This window comes from Callithrix jacchus, chromosome 3 (assembly GCF_049354715.1).
Source record: "Callithrix jacchus isolate 240 chromosome 3, calJac240_pri, whole genome shotgun sequence".
NCBI classification, from domain to species: Eukaryota; Metazoa; Chordata; class Mammalia; order Primates; family Cebidae; genus Callithrix; species Callithrix jacchus.
This window is the reverse complement of record NC_133504.1, coordinates 152,818,555-152,839,914: the sequence shown is the minus strand read 5'-3', so window position 1 is coordinate 152,839,914 and position 21,360 is coordinate 152,818,555. Positions and strand designations below refer to the sequence as shown.

The following is a 21,360-nucleotide window of genomic DNA, read 5'->3' as shown; positions in this document are numbered from 1 at the left end:
CTATTACTGATAGTCTTGTCTCTCTGTTCTTAAGCTTTGATCAAAGGAATAAAGCCATTTCCAAATGCCAGCATCCCTGAACTATCCCCACCTCCAGAGCTGAACAATACTGCTAAATATTAAGCTTCACCCTGTCTTTATCCTGTTTTTCTACCATTTCTACACTTATTCCCAATCTCAGTTGAGGCTGTAGTTTCAGGTTTACCAGTCCGCACCAAAGTTTCCTCATCTTTACAACGAAGACTTTGAACGAAGGCAACCCAAAACTATTTACAAATCCTTACAGTATATTCCACTCACTTATCAGGTCTCACAAGACCTGCAACTGTGAGCGTTCCTTCTTTAAAACTTTGAATAATTCTTGCAGATTCCTTTCACATCTCCTCCATGTTGCATCTATTAAGGAATTATCTGTAAGATGTCTGTACTGGGTTGAACCATATACCCCCCAAAATTCATGTCCACCCAGAACCTCAGCATGTATCATCTTATTGGGAAACAGTCTTGGTTGATATAATTAATTAAATTAAGGTGAGGTCATACTAGATTAGGGTAGGTCCCAAATCCAAATCCAATAACTTTATGTCCCTATAAGAAGGCCATGTGAAAACAGAGGTACAGCTACAAGCCAAGGAACATTACGCATTTCTGGGAGCCATCAGAAGCTTAGAAGAGGCAAGGAAGGATTCTTCCCTAAAGCCTTCAGAGAGAGTGAGATCCTGGTGACACTTTGACTTTGGATTTCTATCCTCCAGAATGACAGGTGAACAAATTTCTATTGTTTTAAGCCACCGAGTATGTGACAATTTGTTACACCAGCCCTCAAAAACTAACGAAACATCTTAACATCTCCCCCTCTTCTTTGCTTAGGCTATCCAAGGTTTGGAGCAGGCTTTATCTTTTCTTACTTCCTGAGGCATAATGTGCAAAATGGAGCAAGAACACAAAGACACATTTTGTCAGGCATTCTGCATATAGTGGGGCTTCATCCATAGAGACAGGAAACTTTATGTGAGCTATGTGACATCACAGGCTGTTTTTAATCTATTTCTACGACTCAGGCACCTAGCACAGCACACAGAGTTGACTTTTAAAAATGACTGGCAAATGTATGTATATATCAGTTAACAAATGAAAGAATGAATGAACAAACTAATGAACATCACCAAAGTGATGATGAACAAATTCTCAAATTCTTGAACTATTGTTAACTTATAGGAACAATACTGCTCAGTGAAATATCATGGTAAAATTACAGATGCATTTCAATTCCCCGCGGATGTAGAGAAGTTCAAGTTTGCTATCTGGATATTTCTGTAGCCTCTTATTACTTACTAACTTAAGGGGTGTTTTTGTGTGTTTTTTTGAGACAGTCTCACTCTGCCGCCAGGCTAGAGTGTAGTGGTGCTATCTTGGCTTACTGCAAACTCTGCCTCCCAGGTTCAAGCAATTCTCCTGCCTCAGCCTCCAGAGTAGCTGGGACTACAGGCGCCCACCACTACGCCCAGCTAATTTTGTATTTTTAGTAGAGATGCGGTTTCACCATGTTGGCCAGAATGGTCTCGATCTCTTGACCTCATGGTCAACCCACCTCGGTCGGCCTCCCAAAGTACTAGGATTACAGGTGTGAGCCACTGCTCCTGGACAACTTAAGAGGTTTTTTTGTTTGCTTTCTTTTGTTTTTGGTAGAAAACTAATCTGGCCAAATAGTTCATGATGGAAATTTGACCAGAAAATTTCTGAAAGTGGCCAGTAAGTGTTTTTGTCTCTCTGCCCTTGCTGAGCCACTCGCTCACAGTCTTGGTGGCTGCATGCCCTCCTCCAAGGTATGAGCACATCACCTGGTACTTCTGAGAGGCCTCACACAGGACTCCTAGAGGCCTACATTCAGTTGCTTCCTGAGCTGCCACTGTCCACAGGACCCTCTCCCCAGAAGCTAAACAACTTGCCAAAATAAGAACTAAAATTTGCATTTTCAAAATATCAGTAGAGATAAGAGAGAGAAAACAATCATAAATTAAACTTCTTTAGTGGTTAATGTTTCAAAAAGAAAAGATACTTTACTTTTCAACAGCTCTGAGGGACAATGCTCTCCCCAGATCTCTATCACTGAAAGTCTGTTCAAACTCCAACATAGGGCCAGGCGCAGTGGCTCATGCCTGTAATCCCAGCACTTTGGGAGGCCGAGGCGGGTGGATCACGAGGTCAAGAGTTCGAGACCATCCTGGTCAACATGGTGAAACCCCATCTCTACTAAAAATACAAAAAATTAGCTGGGCATGGTGGTACGTGCCTGTAATTCCAGCTACTCAGGAGGCTGAGGCAGGAGAATTGCCTGAACCCAGGAGGCGGACGTTGCAGTGAGCCGAGATCGCGCCATTGCACTCCAGCCTGGGTAACAAGAGCGAAACTCCGTCTCAAAAAAAAAAAAAAAAAATACAAAAATTAGCCAGGCATGGTGGTGCGTGCCTGTAGTCCCAGCTAGTCAGGAGGCTGAGGCAGAAGAATTGCTTGAACCTGGGAGGCAGAAGTTGGCAGTGAACCAAGATCACGCCATTGCATTCCAGCCTGGCAAGCGAGACTCTGTCTCAAAAAAACAAAACAAAACAAAACTCTCCAGCACAGATAACTTCAAGTGCCCTAACTTCCACATCCTGAACAATTGACGTTTCTCCCTCTCATACTACTCGAGCCTCTTACAGGCCTCCCCTGGTTCCATCTTGAATATGTCTGCTGCTGTGAGCTCACTAACAATTGTTAGACCCTGGCTGCCACTCTTCTCTCTGTACTTCACCTTTCTGTTCCCTGAAGTACCTCTTATGATACTTTATAATGGAAGACAACCCAAAACCACCTTATTCACTAGAACATATATTTTTGTGTAGAACTTTCCAAAAACACAAATTCTTTTCTAAGTTCATGGGGTAAAATAAGAAATATTTTTATACATTTTACCCCTGAAGTGCTAAAATCTCACTTGGAAAATGCACCATCTACCCCAGAACACAGTATGCCTAAACTATTTTGGAAATATCTCACATCTGCCTTCTCGAATTCTTCCTGTCGCGTCACAGAACTCTCAACTGAGAGGACATAACAGGAGGCTAGTGAGTCACTCAAGGTCTTTATAAGATTCCAATTAATTCAGCAGGGCAAACCAGCTGAAGACTGGGCCTAGGATTTTTTTGTTTTGTTTTGTTTTTTTGAGACAGAGTCTTGCTCTATTGCCCAGGCTGGAATGCAATGATGTGATCTCAGCTCACTGCAACCTCCACCTCCCAGGTTCAAGCAATTCTCCTGCCTCAGCCTCCCGAGTAGCTGAGATGGCAGGCACGTGTCACCATGCTCAGCTAATTTTTTTTGTATTTTTAGTAGAAAAACGGTTTTCCCATATTGGCCAGGGTGGTATCAAACTCCTGACCTCAAGTCATCCACCCACTTCAGGCTCCCAAAGTGCTGGGATTACAGGCGTGAGTCATTGCGCCCAGCCATGGGCCTAGGATTTTTAAGAAAAAAGGAAAAAACATATTTATCATTAAAATTACCAAAAGCCATTTGAGATAAAAAGAACAGTTAGAAGTAGTTTCTAAAAGCATGAAAAATACAGACTTATCCAAAGCTTTAACACTCTTAAGTAGCTAAAGCCAGAAATAAGAGGTACTGCCAGTTGTGTTGACATAGTTAGGTTTGTGGCTCTCACTGTTATCAACTATGCAAAAGAGTTCCATTTTGTTTGCCTCAAGAGTGGAAACCAATCAATTTAAGACATCAAAGGATTCAAACTCTAAAGCAATACTGCTATGGTCTAAATGTGTCCCCCATATTTGATATGTTGTTGGAAACTTAATCCCCAAATTCATATACTGATTGGAAGTGGGGCCTTTGGGAGGTAACTGGGATTAGACGAGGTCGTCAGGGCAAGGCTCCCATGATTAGATTGGTAGCTTTACTGGAAGAGGAAGACAGACCTAAGTTGACAAGCATTCTCTTTCTCTCTCACCGTGTGATACCCTCGCCATGTTACTCTGCAGCAAAAAGGCACTCTGCAATGCTCTTGGACTTCCCAGTCTCCAGAACTGTGACCTAAAAAGATTTCTGACATTATAAATTACCTAGTCTCAGGTATTTCATTACAGCAACAGAAAACAATCTATGACAGCCCTAGATCAATCTGTAATTCAAGGCAAAATGTGAAGTCAACTGAAACTAAAACGATCCTTTTCCTTGGTACTGGCCCTTCCAACATACAGTTACAGACTTGAATAAAAGAATGTTTGCGATAGATTGAATTACTGGCCCCAATTCTTCATCCTTCCCAGGAACCTAGAGCACAAATAAGAATCACCCTATCCAAATGTTCTCTACAATTATTTTATACAAATTGTTCTCACTGTTTCTATTTCTAGAGGTATATTGATGTAGCAAACATCAGAGAACACGCATTAATGATCGCAAATCTATCCATCCAACCAGCAAATGAGTAACTTTATGGAGCGTACTATGTGCCACATACTGTGTGAAGAAGTCCACATATGCACATAATGAAGACCTGGCTGCTGCTTTCATGGAGCTCTAAGTGTAAATGGAAACTTTTGAGTAAAGCAGGATGCCACTAAGATAAAAAGCAGAAACTTAGAAACATTTCTTTGGGAATACAAAGAAAGGACTTTCTAGAGCTCAGAGGGTCTAGAAAGATTTCACAGTGGAGGTGGCATTTGATCTGAATCTCAATTGCTTACAGGAATGGAAAGATCCCTAAAATATAATTTTCCACTTTCTGGATTCTCAAGATACTACTATATGCATCCAGTTGAACCAGACAAAATCTGATGTATTTAGCTTCTGTGGTAAAACACTGGATTCTGTGTCAGAAGACCTAGGTTCAAGTGCCAGCATGGCCACCTGAGAGTGAGAAAGTACCACCAACAGAATCTGGCACATGATAAGCCCGCAGAATCTCAGTGTTACTTCCCCCGTAACTCAGGTTATTCAGCTTCACCTACTGTGAGGCAACAGAATCAGTGAAGTTATAAAATATGTACCCAATGCCAAAACCAGGCATTGAGACATAACATCGAGTGTCTTATTCAACACATCAAGTTCATTTTGGGATATGTAGATGGCTCCTATTTTCATTCAATTAGTCATTTTTTGAATTTGTTAAACTCACTTGTCATATTCCAGACACTGAAAATACAAAGATGAAGATGAGCCAACCCTTGCTCTTAAGGTCCAGAAAGTCTTAAGTCAGAGTCCAAAATATAGGTAATTCATAATTGAGAGAAAAGCAAACTTATATTATACCACTATACAGATACAGATACAGATATATATTAGATGATCTCTAATATAATAATCACTAATATTCATTAAGCTCCTGCTATATGCCAGGTACTGCTCTAAAGGCTCTCTGAAGATGCTCTCACTTAATCTTCACAGCAGGCCTATGCCAAAACACTCTCATTATCTCCATTTTATAGATGAGAGGCTATGAGAACTGCCTAGATGTACCAGAGTTGGGATATGAACTCAGGAAGCTGACCCTTTTTCCTCACCCACATAGACACAGTAAGAGCCTATGCTCTTAATGATAAGTTAATGGATCATGAGGCCCATTGCCACACCACGTAGACTTGGTTTTCTCTGTGTATAATTCTGCTTTTGTACACTTTAGCAATGAATCTAATTTTGAAACAGTTTCTACCCAAGATCCATCTAGTTTCATACCCTGTGTCTTCAATTTTGTTAAACCCCAAACTAAACATAAAATTGTATGTTGGTACCACTGAAACCCGTACCCAGGAAGCTTCAAAATGATGCATCTTTTCAAAGCTTCCATAAAGCAAACATGAAACAGCAAGTGATTAACAGAGATGATACACAATCTGACCAACAGGTATTTATTTATCCAAGTCATCATGTTTACCTGGGGATACTGAGGGAACTGTATCTCTGAAAAAAAACCCTAACTAGATTCAAAGTTCTCACCTTGTACAACCTTTTGTAGAATCAGGGCCAAGGCACTCCTGAACTTTTCTAAACTCCTATGAAAATAGTAAATTCACAGATGCTTTTCCTTTTTCAAATAGCCTCTTGTTTTCTCAAAGGACAGACTACACAGGAGGAAGAGGACAGCCACATATTGTACACATGATTGACTAAAAAGCTGGAGGGGTGATTCAGTAGTAAAGGAAAATAGAAAAGTCAGTCTCTGGGTTAGCTATTGCATTTTATTTCACAGAGAGAATCTAACTTGGAAAGGATGCTCCTAAGGTAGAAATTAGTCTATTCTATTTCTCTAGGCTCCCCAAAGTGCAGTCTAGAATCCAAAGATAATGGCCTCATGATTTAGTCATAAAATATACACCACTGTGATGAGTATTTACTTAACACATGGCAAGTCAACAGGCAAATATACACTTTTTATATATGTACTATGGCATAGCATACTAAGATATCACAAAATATTTGCTCTTGTTTTCTTTTTTCTTTCAACAGTATTTGTGTTTATTTTATATGTATACACATATGCACATATATATACTATATAAAACATACATAATAAACACTAACTTTGTGATTACAAGTGAAACATACAATGTTAATTTAAACTGATCATGATTATTTTAAACACTAACAGTATGTTTTGCAGGAAGGATGAAATCAAAAGAAATACAATGCTAAAAAAACTGCTTATTTTATTTCATTCACTAATCTATGTACTATTACCTGAAACTCTAAAGTGTGATTATAAAGCAAAGAGATTTCATTTCACAGGGATCCCCAGCAGACTGGGGCAATTCCAAAAGAGGGCTCCCAAAATTGTGACTATTAATATTGAGATATTGAGACATTGCAATATGCTGAAGTAGGTGCAAAGATCGCGAAGTGACATTTTGAAGGCTGGCATAGGCTTGGCTTCTAGTATATTTCTTAAAAACAAAATCTCATTGCTTTTCAGTCACAACTAATACATTCTTTCGAGCATATTTGATTTGAAACACCTATCCTTAACAACTTATCCAGAATCACCATCATCCTGTCAAAAGCAACTTTCAGAGAGAAAACCAACTTTCAGAGAGCGTATCTTCTTAAATTAATATGTCAAAAAGCTCTAATCTAGTTCACATCATAGGCCAAGCACTGTAATATGTTCTGTGGGAACCCAATAGCAAGTAATGTCAGTACACTGAGCAAATGAGTGGGAGGCATTACAGCAGAGGGACCCTTGAAAGTCTTTCTGGAAAGAGAGAGTTACAGGTACATTTCGAGAATCCCAGTAGGTAGAGTGGAGTGCATACTTAAACTCTGCCCTCTCCACAGGTCCTTAATAACACCAGAACTCAATAAGCCCAGGGGCTACAGACAGAAATACCTAAATACGCATCAGCAGGGAACTTGCTACATAAACCATGGAACTTGTGTATAGTGGAACAGCATACATAATTCTTAAAAAGACTGAAAAATGGACTGATCTACAAAATACATTCTTAAGTGAAAAAAGCAAAGTATTCATAAAACAATCTACTTGGGGTAACTTTTTCCTGGTTTTATTGTGGCAAATTTAAAACATACAAAATTATAAAATAGAATAATGAACCTGCATAATGAACCCACACATACCCATAATGCAGCTTTAACAGTTAGCAGCTTATGGGCAATTTTGTTTCTTTTTTTATCCTTCTAATCCCAATTATTTTGGAGAAAATCCCATATACAATGTTGTTTATGTCAGTATGTGCTATACTGTATCATATATGTTACACTATGGCATATATTAGTATTTTATATCAGTATATGTGTGTAAAACATAAGGAGTCTTTAAAAACATCACAAAATTTGCATAAATTTTAATATTTATTATTATTCTTTATTTTTATTTATTTATTTTTTTGAGACGGAGTTTCGCTCTTGTTACCCAGGCTGGAGTGCAATGGCGCGATCTCGGCTCACCACAACTTCCGCCTCCTGGGTTCAAGCAATTCTCCTGCCTCAGCCTCCTGAGTAGCTGGGACTACAGGTGTGCATCACCACGCCCAGCTAATTTTTTGTATTTTTAGTTGAGACAGGGTTTCACCATGTTGACCAGGATGGTCTTGATCTCTTGACCTCGTGATCCACCCGCCTCGGCCTCCCAAAGTGCTGGGATTACAGGCGTGAGCCACCGCGCCCGGCCCTATTTTTATTTTTTTGAGATGGAGTCTCACTCTGTCACCCAGGCTAGAGTGCAGTGGCAGGATCTTGGCTTACTGCAACTTTTGCCTCCTGGGTTCAAGTGATTCTCATGCCTCAGCCCCCTGAGTAGCTGGGACTACAGGCACCCATCACCCCGCCTGGCTAATTTTATGTTTTAGAAGAGAAGGGGTTTCAGCATGTTGCCCAGGCTGGGCTCAAACTCCTGAGCTCAGGTAATCTGCCACCTTGGCCTTCCAAAGTGCTGGGGCGTGAGCCACTGTGCCAGCCTTAAAATTTATTATTAATATGTGGATATATGATTCAAATGTTTTCTGAGAGGAAATAAAAACATAAGCTAATGGTCATCACTGGGAAAGGGGGCTACAGTGACAGGGCAGAGGCAGCTTAATTATTCATTTAAAAATACATGTATGTTTTCTGAGACAGAGTCACATTCTATCACCAGGACTAGAGTACAGTGGCATGATGACAGTTCTGCATCCTCAAACTCCTGGTGTCAAGTGATCCTCCTGACTCAGACTCCTGAGTAGCTGGGACTATGGGCACAGGCCACCATCCACCATGCCCAACTAATTTTTTTGGGGAGATTGGGTCTAGCTATGATGCCTACGCTGGTCCTGAACTCGTGGGCTCAAGTGATCCTCTTTCTCAGCCTCCCAAAAGTGCTGCAATTATAGGCATGAGCCACCGCACCTGGCCAAAACTTTAGGTTAGTTTAAAATTTCTATGACAGAACCAGCTGTGCCAGGAAGAACAGCAGAAAGGGTGCCATGACCAAAGGGATACAGCAGGGCATCAGTAAATGCAGAACACAGGAGGTTGAACTTGGCTGGAAGATGTGCAAGGAGTCTTTCATGTATTAAGAGATTCAAACTCAAGTATGTGACAATGTCCCTCAGCTGCAGAATATGATTTCTCTAAATGGGTAAAAAGTGACAGAGAGCTGTGAACTCAGGGACATTACTAAATATAATTACGATTCCAAGAACGTTCGGGGCCAGACGGCCATGAGCTGAAATGGGCTCATCTCACCTCCCTCCTGCCACATCCCGCAGCAGTAGGCATCATTTAAAGTACTGAGATTTTTAAAGAGCACTTCAAAAATGTGACTTTTTAAAATTCTTAAGCAAGTTTATGTCTTAACTCTTTTTCTTATCTTTAGTCCTTGTAATTTATCTACCTTATAAGTTGTAAAAATGTGGTTTCTTTCTCTGGTGGTTCTGTCTATTTTTCTTGGTTATATCTATATGAGCATAGCCCTGGGAGCCTTTAGGGGAAATGATGGACTACTTTTAAAAAATTAGCCTTTCTGAGTGCTTGTTTGCACTGAATTAAGATACAATAAAGTTCTCCACATTTTTCAATCTTATGATCAGTAAAGTGGGAGCTATAAGAAATGAGATTTAAAGTAGCTTTTAGGATCCTGTTCATTTCTGTCACAATTTTATCACCTCCGACAAATCCAAATATTACAAATCTAGACAAAAGTAAAGAAAGACTGGTCTCAATTGGACTAGTTAAAAGTTTCTGAATATATTTTTCAAGAAATATCATTTTCCCACTTTCAAATATTACTTAAGGCTAACAAAATATTCCTCAGTAAATGTCAAAAGAGAAATGCCTTTAATGAACAGGCAGCTAATGTTTTAAGTTTTTATGAACTTTATCATAAATAAGTTCTTTTGAGAACTTTAAAACAGTTCTTAGTTGGATTATATCCTTCCCCCTACAACTGCGTTTCTTTTATTATTTTGCTTACCAAAACCCAGCATTTCTAGATAGCCTAAGAAATGGTCTACCTATGCACTGGAAGTATAATTTCTAAATAGATGATATTTCACTGTACTTCGCACCAAGGACCTGTTTATTTTACAAAAATGCTTCCCAGAAACAAACAACTTTATGTATGATCCAAAATGAAACTAACCTAAGATATGGTTGAGGAATGCAATAAAATTTTGCACATAAATTGCCCAATTTTACGGCAAGAGGCTCATGTTCCTCTCTGCATGTAAAAGGACATTTTTGGTCAGTCTAGAGATTAACTCCACCAATAGCTGAAGAGACCAAAAGAAAGTGCCAGCTGAGGCTACACCTTCCCCAGGGGTACCTGTTTCATCCGGGGAGCTGGGTGAGGCACTGTCTTGGGACAATGTTGTCCAGCTGGACTCCTCATCGCTCGGTGCCAGGTTCTGGATCCGGTGTAGCGCACAGTCGGTTTTGGCCCCTGTTTTCGGATGATCCTTCTTGGTCTCTGGGCTGGATGACACTGTGGCTACTTGGCCATCTTCAGGGCTGGACTGGGGTTTGTTTGGTTTCTGCAGCAGCAAATCGCCATTCCCAATGATGGTGGAGGCCTGGCCCTGGCCTGGCTGGGATTTCTCTTCCACTATCTCATGGCGGTTGCCTAGGTTCTGCTCTAGTTCTCTGGCTGAGGTTTCCAAGTCTGCATAGTAATTTAGGAAGCTTTTAGTTCTCCTGGGCTGGGAGGGTAAAATCTCACAGCCCGAGGAATCCTGTGGGTGGGGCTCTTTACCCTCTAACTTCTCAGAAGTTATGTTGATGACTGCAGTGGGGCTTAGGTTTTTGTTAGGGTCCTGCTGCCCTTGTTCTGCAGCCTTCCGAAGCTGGTTCTCCCCATTTTTCACCAGCTTGATGTTGGCAGAGCCACTTCCCAGCAGAGGCTGTGCAGCTGGATCCGAGAGACCCATGGCCGCCTGGATGTTAGTTAGTGCATATTTTTTCCTGCATTTGGGAGGTGTGCTGTTCTTGGTCTCTGTGTGTTTTATTTCAGCGTTCAACAGTTCATTGTGGGAGGAACGGAGGTTAAGGGTGTTTGGTGGTGTGGCTGGGCTGTTCCGATTTGCAACATCTGTAGTTCCGCTGCTGGCCATAAACACTGCCAAGGTGTCAACCCCTGAGTCAGCTGGGAAAAAAAAAATTGGTCATTAGACACCTGCCATGATTAAATTACTTAGCATGCAGTCTGAGTAAATATTTCTATACAGAAAACTGAAAAACGAAATGCTTCCACTGCACATACATGCTTGTAGAATGGACTCATTTTCCTCTTTATTTCACCATTTATTCCTATATTAATTAAATAGGAGCAAATAAAGGGCTTAACATGGATACCCAAAAGCCAATTTATAGAAAAGCTAGGAAGTCCAAGGACCTAAATTTTACTTCAAAAAGCATTTCTCTTTTTCCACATAAAAGCATTTTCTTCTGGTGACTGGTCTTCATTTTTCACAAGCTTGAAAAATCATCTGCTTTCCAAATATTCCCACTACATTTTTATTCTTTTGTTCCTTCAGGCAACACAAAACAATTGCTCAAGATTTCTCTGGGGTTTTAGCTCTCTTAATTAACCTGAAAGGTCATTGTTCAATGATGCTCCGTATACCCGAGGTCATTTTTCTCAACCACATTTAGAAACTGTGTTCTGAATGCCTGGAAAACCAAGCCTCCATTAGAGTTTGCAAATGTCTTTCTGAAAATTTTTGGCCTGAGATTACTGTTTGTACTAAACAGAAATTTTGAAGAAATGGCTTAAATTTTGAAGAACACGTACACAAGCACACAAAACTATGACTGCAGCATTGAGCCCTTGGCTACAGACAACATGTTAGAGCTCCCAGAGGACTCTGAACATATTCCACTTAATTAAAATATAGACTCAGTTGTCTGCAGCCATCACATGCCCCTGCGGAACTCTAGGAAACTATCTGACAATTGCATTTATCTCAAATATTGTTTGCACCATTAGTGATTTATTCTATATGTCTCTTGCTAGGAAGAAATAAAGGTTTCTTAGACTAGAAGGGAATAAAATTCATCAGCAAGAATTCCTAAGGTTTCAGATTTCTCAGTCTATGAGGAGGGACTTCTTTCTTATCTGATCCTTTTGCCCTCCACAGAGACTTTGATGATTTCTACCCCAGCAGCAGATGAACCAAAGCACAGCTTCGAAAATTCCTGAAATTGTATTCTGACAACTCCCTCTTCCTCCCCCAGGCAAAACAGGGATCTTCTCAGGAGAGAAGGGGAAGAATTTCCCTGTTTGGAAGCTTAGAGGTATCCCTCCATCATCAAATACTTAGGTTGAGCAATTTTAGAAAAAAGTTACTCATTTTAGAGTTCCTGTGCTTCCAGGAAGCAAGGCAACACATCCATCCTTCACTCTAGGCCATAACCATTTTATAACAGAATGGACATGTGGCCCAGCAGAGAGTCAAGGGCTGTAACCCCAAGAGTTAGGAGATGCAGCCCCATTCTTTAAAGTTATTATTTAGCAGGATTCCTTCTTACCTAGTACCGCACCTGAGTTCGTAGGACTCATTTTACAGAACAGAATGTAGTGTGGTTTTTCCTTTTTCTCCACCCAGTCCACTGGAAGGTTTCTGTCTTTTAAACAATTCTCTTGACAATTAAATTTTTTAAAAATTGTTTTTTTATTACTGTTTGGCTACAACTCTTATACCATTTTATGAGAAACATATGTTTCAATTTACAATTTAACTTCACTCAAGAGTAGCATTTCATGTCAGAAGGGCCTGCCTCAAACCTACATGAAGTTTTCCCTGAGACATATATCCAGAGCATAGATATGTGAGAGAATGTTATTTTTAGACTTTTGGGTATTTAGAGTGACATTATGAGAAAGTGCAAATCTCTGGCTTCCTAAAAGGCATGGCAAAAAAATTTCTATGAGGCTGCTTTATGATGCTAGGTACTATCATACATTTTAGCAATGTTATTAGGGAGATATTTTTATTTACTTTGTTTATGACCATACATATTTTCAGAAAGAATGCCATCAGAGTTCCTAGGTGATTTTTAATATTTAAGTAGCTTTTATATCCTGAATATGACAGATTAAGACTTCTAGCCATGACTGGGCACAGTGGCTCATGCCTATAATCCAAGTACTTTGGGAGGCCAAGGCAGGGAGATCACCTGAGGTCGGGAGTTCAAGACCAGCCTGACCAACATGGAGAAACCCTGTGTCTGCTAAAAATACCAAATTAGCCGGTATGGTGGCACACACCTGTAATCCCAACTACTCAGGAGGCTGAGGCAGAAGAATTGCTTGAACCTGGGAAGTGGAGGTTGCAGTGAGCCGAGATTGCACCACTCTACTCCAGCTTGGGCAATAAGAGCAAAACTCCAACTCAAAAAAAAAAAAAAAAAAAAGACTTCTAGCCACATTTTCCCAGTCTTTGGGATCCCATTACCCTCAGGGGCCATGTAACTCTTATGCTTGTTAGAAATAATGGAGGGCAGGCAGGAGGGGAAAGAGGCTGAATAGAAAAGGACTATCCAATACAAACTGGATTAACAAATGCAGCTCTGTATATGCCACAATTATTGGTTTATTTATTTATTTTGAGACAGCGTCTTGCTCTGTCACCCAAGCTGGAGTACAAGTGGCATGAAGATGCCTCACTGAAGCCTAACCTCCTTCCTATAGGTATGAGCCACTGCACCTGGCCCGAGTACTTCCCAGCTGATATGTACCTCCCAGAGGAACTCTGTATTCATGGGATTAGCTTGGCTGCCTTAGTTCAAGGCCTGAACTTTTTATTTTGCCTCCAGATGATACCATTATTTAATATCTAAGATATTATTCAAACTGTGTCCAGGCTTTGATATATAAAAACAACATATATGGATGGGCCAGGTGCAGTGGTGGCTCATGCCTGTAATCCCAGCACTTTGGGACGCTAAGGTGGGAAGATTACTTGAACCCAGGAGTTTGAGACCAGCCTGGGCAACAAAGTGAGACAGGGAGGAGGATCACTTGAGCCTAGGAGGTTGAGGCAGTGTTTTGTAATTCTCATTGTAGAGATCTTTCACCTCCCTGGTTAGCTGTATTCCTAGGTGTTTTATTCTTTTTGTGGGAGTTGTGAATGGGATTACCTTTGTGATTTGGCTCTCTGCTTGGGTGTTGTTGGTAGATAGGAATGCTAGGGATTTTGTACGTTGATTTTGTATCCTGAAGCTTTGCTTAAGTTGTTTATCAGCTGAAGGAGCTTTGGGGTCGAGATACAGTATAATTTATATACTATATCTAAAAAGCCCCACAGACTCCATCCAAAGTCTATGGGGCTTTTTATATATAGGATATAAATTAAATCTCAACAAAGATGTTATTTTTAAAAATGAATGGATTAGTCACTTTCCTCAAGGCATTTGCATTTTAGAAGAAGACACAGACATAGGATCTAATCACAGAAGTCTGCAACTTCTTGTCTCCTAAGGAAGTATGCAAGAACTACTAACTCATGCCCCTGTATTTAACAATATGCCTGATGATTTTCAGATTAAAAAAATGAAGAACTTTGGGCTGATAGGATTTCAACTGGTGAACAGTCATGTTTGACAGGGAAGTACCACATTCTGCTGTAGGTTATAAAACATATGCCTTTGACTCTAAACAGTCTTTGTTCTTTTGGGAGGCATGGCAGAGCTGAGTAAGAATTTCTTTGAGCTGAGACTGAGGAGCAAGATAAACTGGTCTAAACATTACATTACAGGATTTTTATTTTTAACTCTTGCTAAGACGCTCCACGGGGTAAAAGCTGAGTTAACTCACTGATCATTGATCACCCTTTCCCTGTCTGTATCAGTTCTTTTTTCAAGGAAAGGAAAGATGAATTTCCTGTTGACTTAACTAGTTAGTTAATAACAGTGGTTTCCTTTCAGTGTTTAATAAGAAACTCTCAGAAAATCTGCCTAGACATTTTTTGTCAACATTTCTTGAGATGTTAATGAAACACTTGCTTTTCCCATTTTATTCAATGATTTATTCTCCAAACGTTTATGACTGCCTACTGTGTGCTAAGTCTCTGTGCTGCTCTGTGGAGGTCACAGTCTAGTGGGAAACTCAAACGGATTAATAGTGAAAGTAAAACAGCGTGAGTGATGCTGTAACAGATTTATGAAGGTGTGGGAACTGGGAGAAGGCAATTCCAGAAGGACAAGAGAAGGCTTCATAAAGAGGTGACGTCTCCCCTGGATCTTAAAAGAGGAGGAGGAATTTGCTGGAAGGAGAGAAGGATGCTGAGAACGTGTGGAAGGACAGGGAAGGTAACGTATACAATGAGAACATTTCACATGCCTCTGCAATCATTAACTCCGTGTTTATCATTTTATTCTTCCAGAACTCACATGTCTCCGCCTTGGCCACAGATTAGAATCACCTCCAGAATATTTTAATGCCCTCACTGGACCCAATCCCAGAGGAACTGAATCAGAATCTTGGAAGCATCTTTGTGGGTGGGGCCTAGGCATCTCTACTGTTTTCAAAGACCCCTAGGTGGCTCTGACGTGTGGCCAGGGTTGAGAACAGTTCCTCATTCCCTTCTCATCTGTTCCTCTACCTTCCTGGGACCTCTGACCCTTGGCCTTTTCCTTTTCTCCCAGTTCTTTACCCTTTCTATTGCCCAGTCCCCTCATTTCCTGCTTTCTCCTGGCTGGATCCCGGAGTGCACCCCGATCTGTTCATCTCCAGACACTGGACACCTTCATCACCTTCTTCTCTGTGACTATTTCTGAACAACACTCTCCCCCTTTTCAAGTTCACTGCTAGACCACACTCCTAGATTGTTTCCTCTCTGGGAAAATTTCTCTTCATAGAGAAAATTGAGGCTGTCAGTTTCGCTTTTGCTGTTTTGTCACCGTAGTGACACACATGTCTGTCCTTGTCCTTACAGCCTCTCTTCCCTCCTAGCATGAAGTGTCCCTTATCAATGATTCAATGATCAAGGCTGCAAGAAAGCAGCCCCAAGTGAGAGGCAATGCCATAAGGGTTAAGAGCACAGATCTCGGGGTCAAAGAGAGAAAGGCTCAAGACCTATCTGAGCAACTTACTAGTAAAAAATGGGGATAATAATCGTATGTGGTTTACATAAGAAGTAAAATGAGCAATGCTTACAGACAGTTTACAGCAATAAATTTGAGGCTGGGAGTGGTGGCTCACGCCTGTAATCCCAACATTCTGGGAGGCCAAGGTGGGTGGATCACAAGGTCAGGAGTTGAGACCAGCCTGGCCAATATAGTGAAACCCATCTCTACTAAAAATACAAAAAATTAGCCGGGCATGGTGGCAGGTGCCTGTAATCCACCTACTCAGGAGGCTGAGGCAGGAGAATTGACTGAGCCCAGGAGGCGGAGGTTGCGGTGAGCCAAGATCGTGCCATTGCATTCCAGCCTGGGTGACAGTAAATGTGAGCTCCATTTACTACTTTGTGCCTAAGTAACAAAGCACAGGGCTGCCTGACAGGGCCCCTAGATTACCCCCCACTCTATTTGGTCTGAGTGATGGAAATGGTCTTGTTGCAGAGACACACAGAGAGGAAAGAGGCTCAGAAGGAACAAAGAAGTTGGGTCTATGAGGATTTAATTATTTAAAAAAATATACATTCCTCAGGTTTAAGAGGATAGAGATTTGTGTTTCTCTTTAAATAAAAGAAAATCTTATAATGTTTCTTTAAACCTTCTAATATTTAGCTGTTTTCTTTGGAATCAAAAGGCCTAAGAAATAAGACCAAACTCTAACACAACTGAAAAGTTACTTAAACTCCCATTTCTTTGCTGTAAAATGAGATAACAATAGTATGTACACCTCACTGAGTTTTGCCGGGGACTAAAACAGATGACTGTCAAACCTTTGACATAATGGCTGGCACACCATGTACGAGCTCAATACATGTTAGGGATTATTATGATTTTACAGCTCCCTCCTTCCTTGCACACTTTTGTCTCTGACCACCATACCTCATGCCACCACTGACTGAGCACTTGCTTCTTGCTGGGTACTGTGCTAGGAATTGGGAAACCAAGGAACATAAAGTGCCCACCTGCTAAGTGCTTTTGGACTTGCAGAAGAAAAACACACAATAAAGTCACAGAAATCACCCAGGGTGGTGGGTGGCAGGTGCAGAGGAATAAGTGGGTTTCTCCATGGAATACTAAGTAGCCAAAAAAAGCACAAGATAATGTCTTCTGCAGGAACATGGGTGGAGCTGGAGGCTATTATCCTTACCAAACCAATGCAGGAACAGAAAACCAAGTATCACATTTTCCCTTATAAGTGGGAGCTAAATGTTAACTACATATGAACACTAAGAAGGAAACAACACACTGGGGTATAGAGGGTGGGAGGAGGAAGAGGAGAATAAAAGATAATTATTGGGTACTGGGCTTGATACCTGGGTGATGAAATAATCTGAACAACAAATCCAGGTGACATGTGTTTACCTATGTAACAACCTTCACATGTACCCCCCAAACGTAAAATAAAAGTTTAAGAAATTTTCTATCATGAAGATCAAGAGACAGAGAGAGAGAGAGAGAGAGAGAGAGAGAGAGAGAGAGAGAGAGAGAGTGAGTGTGTGTGTGTGTGTGTGTGAGATGTTTCACTCTTGTTGCCCAGACTGGAGTGCAGTGGTATGATCTTGGCTAACTGCAACCTTTGACTCCTGGGTTGAAGCAATTCTTCTGCCTCAGCCTCCCAAGTAGCTGGGATTACAGGCATGCACCATAACGACTGGCTAATTTTGTATTTTTTAGTAGAGATGGGGTTTCTCCATGTTGGGTAAGGGTGGTCTCAAACTCCCAACCTCAGGTGATCCATCTGCCTCGGCCCTGACAAAGTGCTGGGATTACAGGTGTGAGCTACTGTACCTGGACTATATACCATATTTTAAAGTCCATAATTCAGCACTATTTAGTATATGCACAGAGTTGTACATCCATTAAAACTAACTGAAGAACATTTTTATCACCCCCAAAAAAATTCCTATACCCATTAACAGTCATGCCCTATTCATCCCTCCCTAGAACCCCTGCAAACACTAATCTACTTTCTGGTTTTGTGGACTTGCTGATGAAAGACATTTCATATAAACAGGATCATATGAGATCTTTTGTAACTGGCCTCTCTCATTTACTGAATCTTCAAGGTTCATCCATACTGTAGCATGTATCAGTACTTCATTCCTTTTTATGGATGGATAATATTCCATTGTATGGATAAACTACATTTTATTAATGAACATTGGGTTGTTTTCACTTTTTAGCTATTATGAGTTAACACTTAAGTACAAGTTTTTTTGTGTGTGGACATGTGAAACTGACCAAATAGTCTCAGATGGCTTTTTTTGATAAACACAGAAACTGACCCTTCTGGTCTTAAACTTATATTTGTTTTAATCTGAGATCCTTCCTTAGGAAATGACCTTCAGGTCTGTCTCTCAAAGTATCAAAGAACTGAAACTCACCAGATCACTGCATCCAGACAATGAGATACTGGACCCCTCATTCATCCTAATTACTTCCTTGTTCCTACCTAGTTCCTGTTTTCTTATACTTTGTTACATTTCTTCCCTGCTATTTAAACCCTTGGTCAGGAAGATGAATTTGAGACTGAGCTCCTTCCTATCTACTCAGCTGTAGCATCCAGTTAAAGCTTTCTTCTTTAGCAATACCCATCCTCTCAGTGATCGGCTTTCTGTGCAGTGAGTAGCAGGACCTACACTGAACCCCTGGTGCTTTAGTAACACATTTTCAATTGTCTTGGGTGTATACTCAGGAGTGGAACTGCTGAATATGGTAACTTGTTTTTCTTTTATATGCACACATACACACTTTTATATTTTTATAAACATATATTACATATATATATAAACATTTTGAGGAAATTCTAGACTGTAGTTCAAAGCCATTATACCATTTTCTATTCCCACTAGCAGTGCATGAGGGTTCTAAATTCCCCACATCCTTGCTAACACTTGTTATTGTCTCTTTTTTATTATAGCCATCCTAGTTGGTGTGAAGTGGTATTTCATTGAGGCCATGCTTTTCATTTCTCGTTCATTTTCTAGAATTTCCAGTTCCTTTCATAAAGTCTAGCATGCAAGAAGACTCAATACATGTTTTTTGACTCCTTAATTCATTTCCTCATTCATTCATTAAATATTTACCAAGAGCCTACTATGTGCCAGGCACTCTCCTAAAAGCCAAGAGCACAGCAGTGAACAAAATAAGCAAAACTAAATGAGAAATGAATAAGAAAAATGTCAGTAAAAATGAGGGTTGGTCTTCAGTTTCAGCACAAAAGTGGTTCTCTTGGATTCCTGGCAGGTGGATGGGGCCCGTGGTGATTGTGCCATCCCTCTACGTCTATTCATCATGCTATGTTGAGTGTGACTTACAAGATCCAACATCAATTCAAGAGGATCGATTCCTATTCCAGAGGTGGGTATAAGTTCAGATTTAAGAGTGACAAGAGCTAATATCACTGCTGTTGTTGCTCTCCTGCATGCATGATGGAGAAACATCTATTAGAGCCTGGCATGTGTTTCCTCCTTTTCTCTTAAAAGCCTCACAAATTTTCTTAGGGAATCAGCCTTTCCCTATACCCATTCAATCAATGGATATTTTCCGTGCACTACTCCATGCCAGATATGCTTTTAAGTGCTGAGAATATAGCAGTGAACAAAACCGACAAAGTAAAGATACCTATGGAGCTCGCACTGTAGGGGTTAGGCCTGTGTGTTTCAGGCAGAGATGACCCCTTATTTCAGGGGGCACATGGCCAAGGCACAGCCAATCACAGTAGCAAATCCCCATGGCTCTAGTGGCTGGTTCAAGTAAAAGCATATGACCCACATGAAATCAACCATGAGACTTTTGCTAGAAGGATAAGAGTGAAGCTCTCTTTTCTCTTTTTCTTGACTAGAAGATGTACGCCTAGAGCTTCAAGGGGTCACCAGGAGAAGATAACCTGCCCCAGCAAGAATCTAACAAAGAAAGCAAAGCCGAGAGACAGAGAGAAAGTGAGCAAGCCCTAATGACTGAATGCCTAAAATAAGCCATGCCTGAAATATGATATTGTTGGACTTCTCAAGTCAGTAGTTATTTTGCCTAAGCCACTCGGAGCTAGGTTTTCTCTGTTTTGCAACTAAAAGAGCCCTTGTTAATACACAAAGTATTTTTTATGAAACCTAATCAAAACTGGATAAGCCAAGATCACTTTCATTCCATGACTCGCACAGCTTTTCTCAACCCAAGGCACAAAGGCCCAACACAGATACAACCAGGCTGACCGGCCCTGTGACTCAGACCACATCCTAATTCAAACCTGTGCTCCATCCTGTGGTTAAACCTGGCTTTCTCCCTCCTCCTCCTCCCTTTTCTAAGACCTTTAGCTTTTGTCAAAGAGTTTGTCAGTAATGACAATAACTTCTCTCTTCAACAACCTGCTGCTCTCCCTCTACTCCCATGACATGCTTATAAAATTGGAAACTGACAAATGGGCCCAGGTTTGATAAATGAGCCCAAGGAAGTCCAATGTTTGTCCCATGATTGAATGAAACTCCACATTTTCTTCATTTTTATTTTTCTGCTATACAATTTCATTTCCACTGAGGTGTTAATGGTGAAACTTCTACCCTGAGGAATGCTGCCTTTTGAATTAGACCACAAAGTATTAAGGAAATGAAATAACTCTGACTTTTCTTTTCCTTTTAGGAAGGAGAGACAAAATAAAGCTGGCTTCCTGAAACTGCTCATGAACGGAAACCCTCAATGTGACAAAAATGATAAGAACCGTGAACAAAAGCAGCAAAAGTTATTATAAGGCAGCTTGGGTCACTGAAGAAATGGGCTAGGAAGATGGCAGGATTTAAATCTTGGAATATTCTAACTAGGAGAGCAATATCACACTGCTGATGCACAGAGTGTCAGATACAGGGGCGATTTCAACAGCCAGATCTCACCCACCTGAGGGTTTCCCATGTCCCATTAAACAACTGCCTGAGGACTCATTCTGTTCAATGTCTTAAATGGAACTGAGATTCAAGACAGATGCATCACATACTTTTTACCAAACTCAATCTTAACTAGCTTGATTTAGCCATTCCACAATGTATACACATTTCAAAACAACATGTTGTACACAATAAACATATACATGTTTTATTTGTCGATTATAAAAAATAAGAAATGTTATTTTTTAAAACAGAATCAGATTTGGTGGTGAGAAAGGATAAGTTATTACACAAACTCACAATGGCTGAAATAGGCAGAGAGTCTTACGAGAACTCCATGTTAGGGATAAGGAATGAGGTTCAGGGAAGACTTCCCACAAAAAGAAGA

The 21,360-nt window shown here is 40.6% G+C and overlaps 1 protein-coding gene and 1 long non-coding RNA gene across 44 annotated transcripts in view; one reads left to right on the top strand and one right to left on the bottom strand.

Moving 5' to 3' along the window:
- Window positions 1–21,360, bottom strand: part of APBB2 (amyloid beta precursor protein binding family B member 2) — a 476,200-nt gene that overhangs the window by 206,922 nt on the left and 247,918 nt on the right. For all 43 annotated transcript variants that reach the window (XM_078367318.1, XM_078367300.1, XM_078367293.1 and 40 more), the window contains one exon: window positions 10,307–11,122. In XM_078367318.1, coding sequence (XP_078223444.1) covers window positions 10,307–11,122 — 816 coding nt within the window. The remainder of the gene's footprint in view (window positions 1–10,306; window positions 11,123–21,360) is intronic.
- Window positions 18,684–20,869, top strand: LOC103792059 (uncharacterized). The gene is made up of 4 exons (XR_004740974.3): window positions 18,684–18,813; window positions 19,345–19,458; window positions 19,943–20,039; window positions 20,734–20,869. It is a non-coding gene; the product is annotated as an uncharacterized LOC103792059 (long non-coding RNA).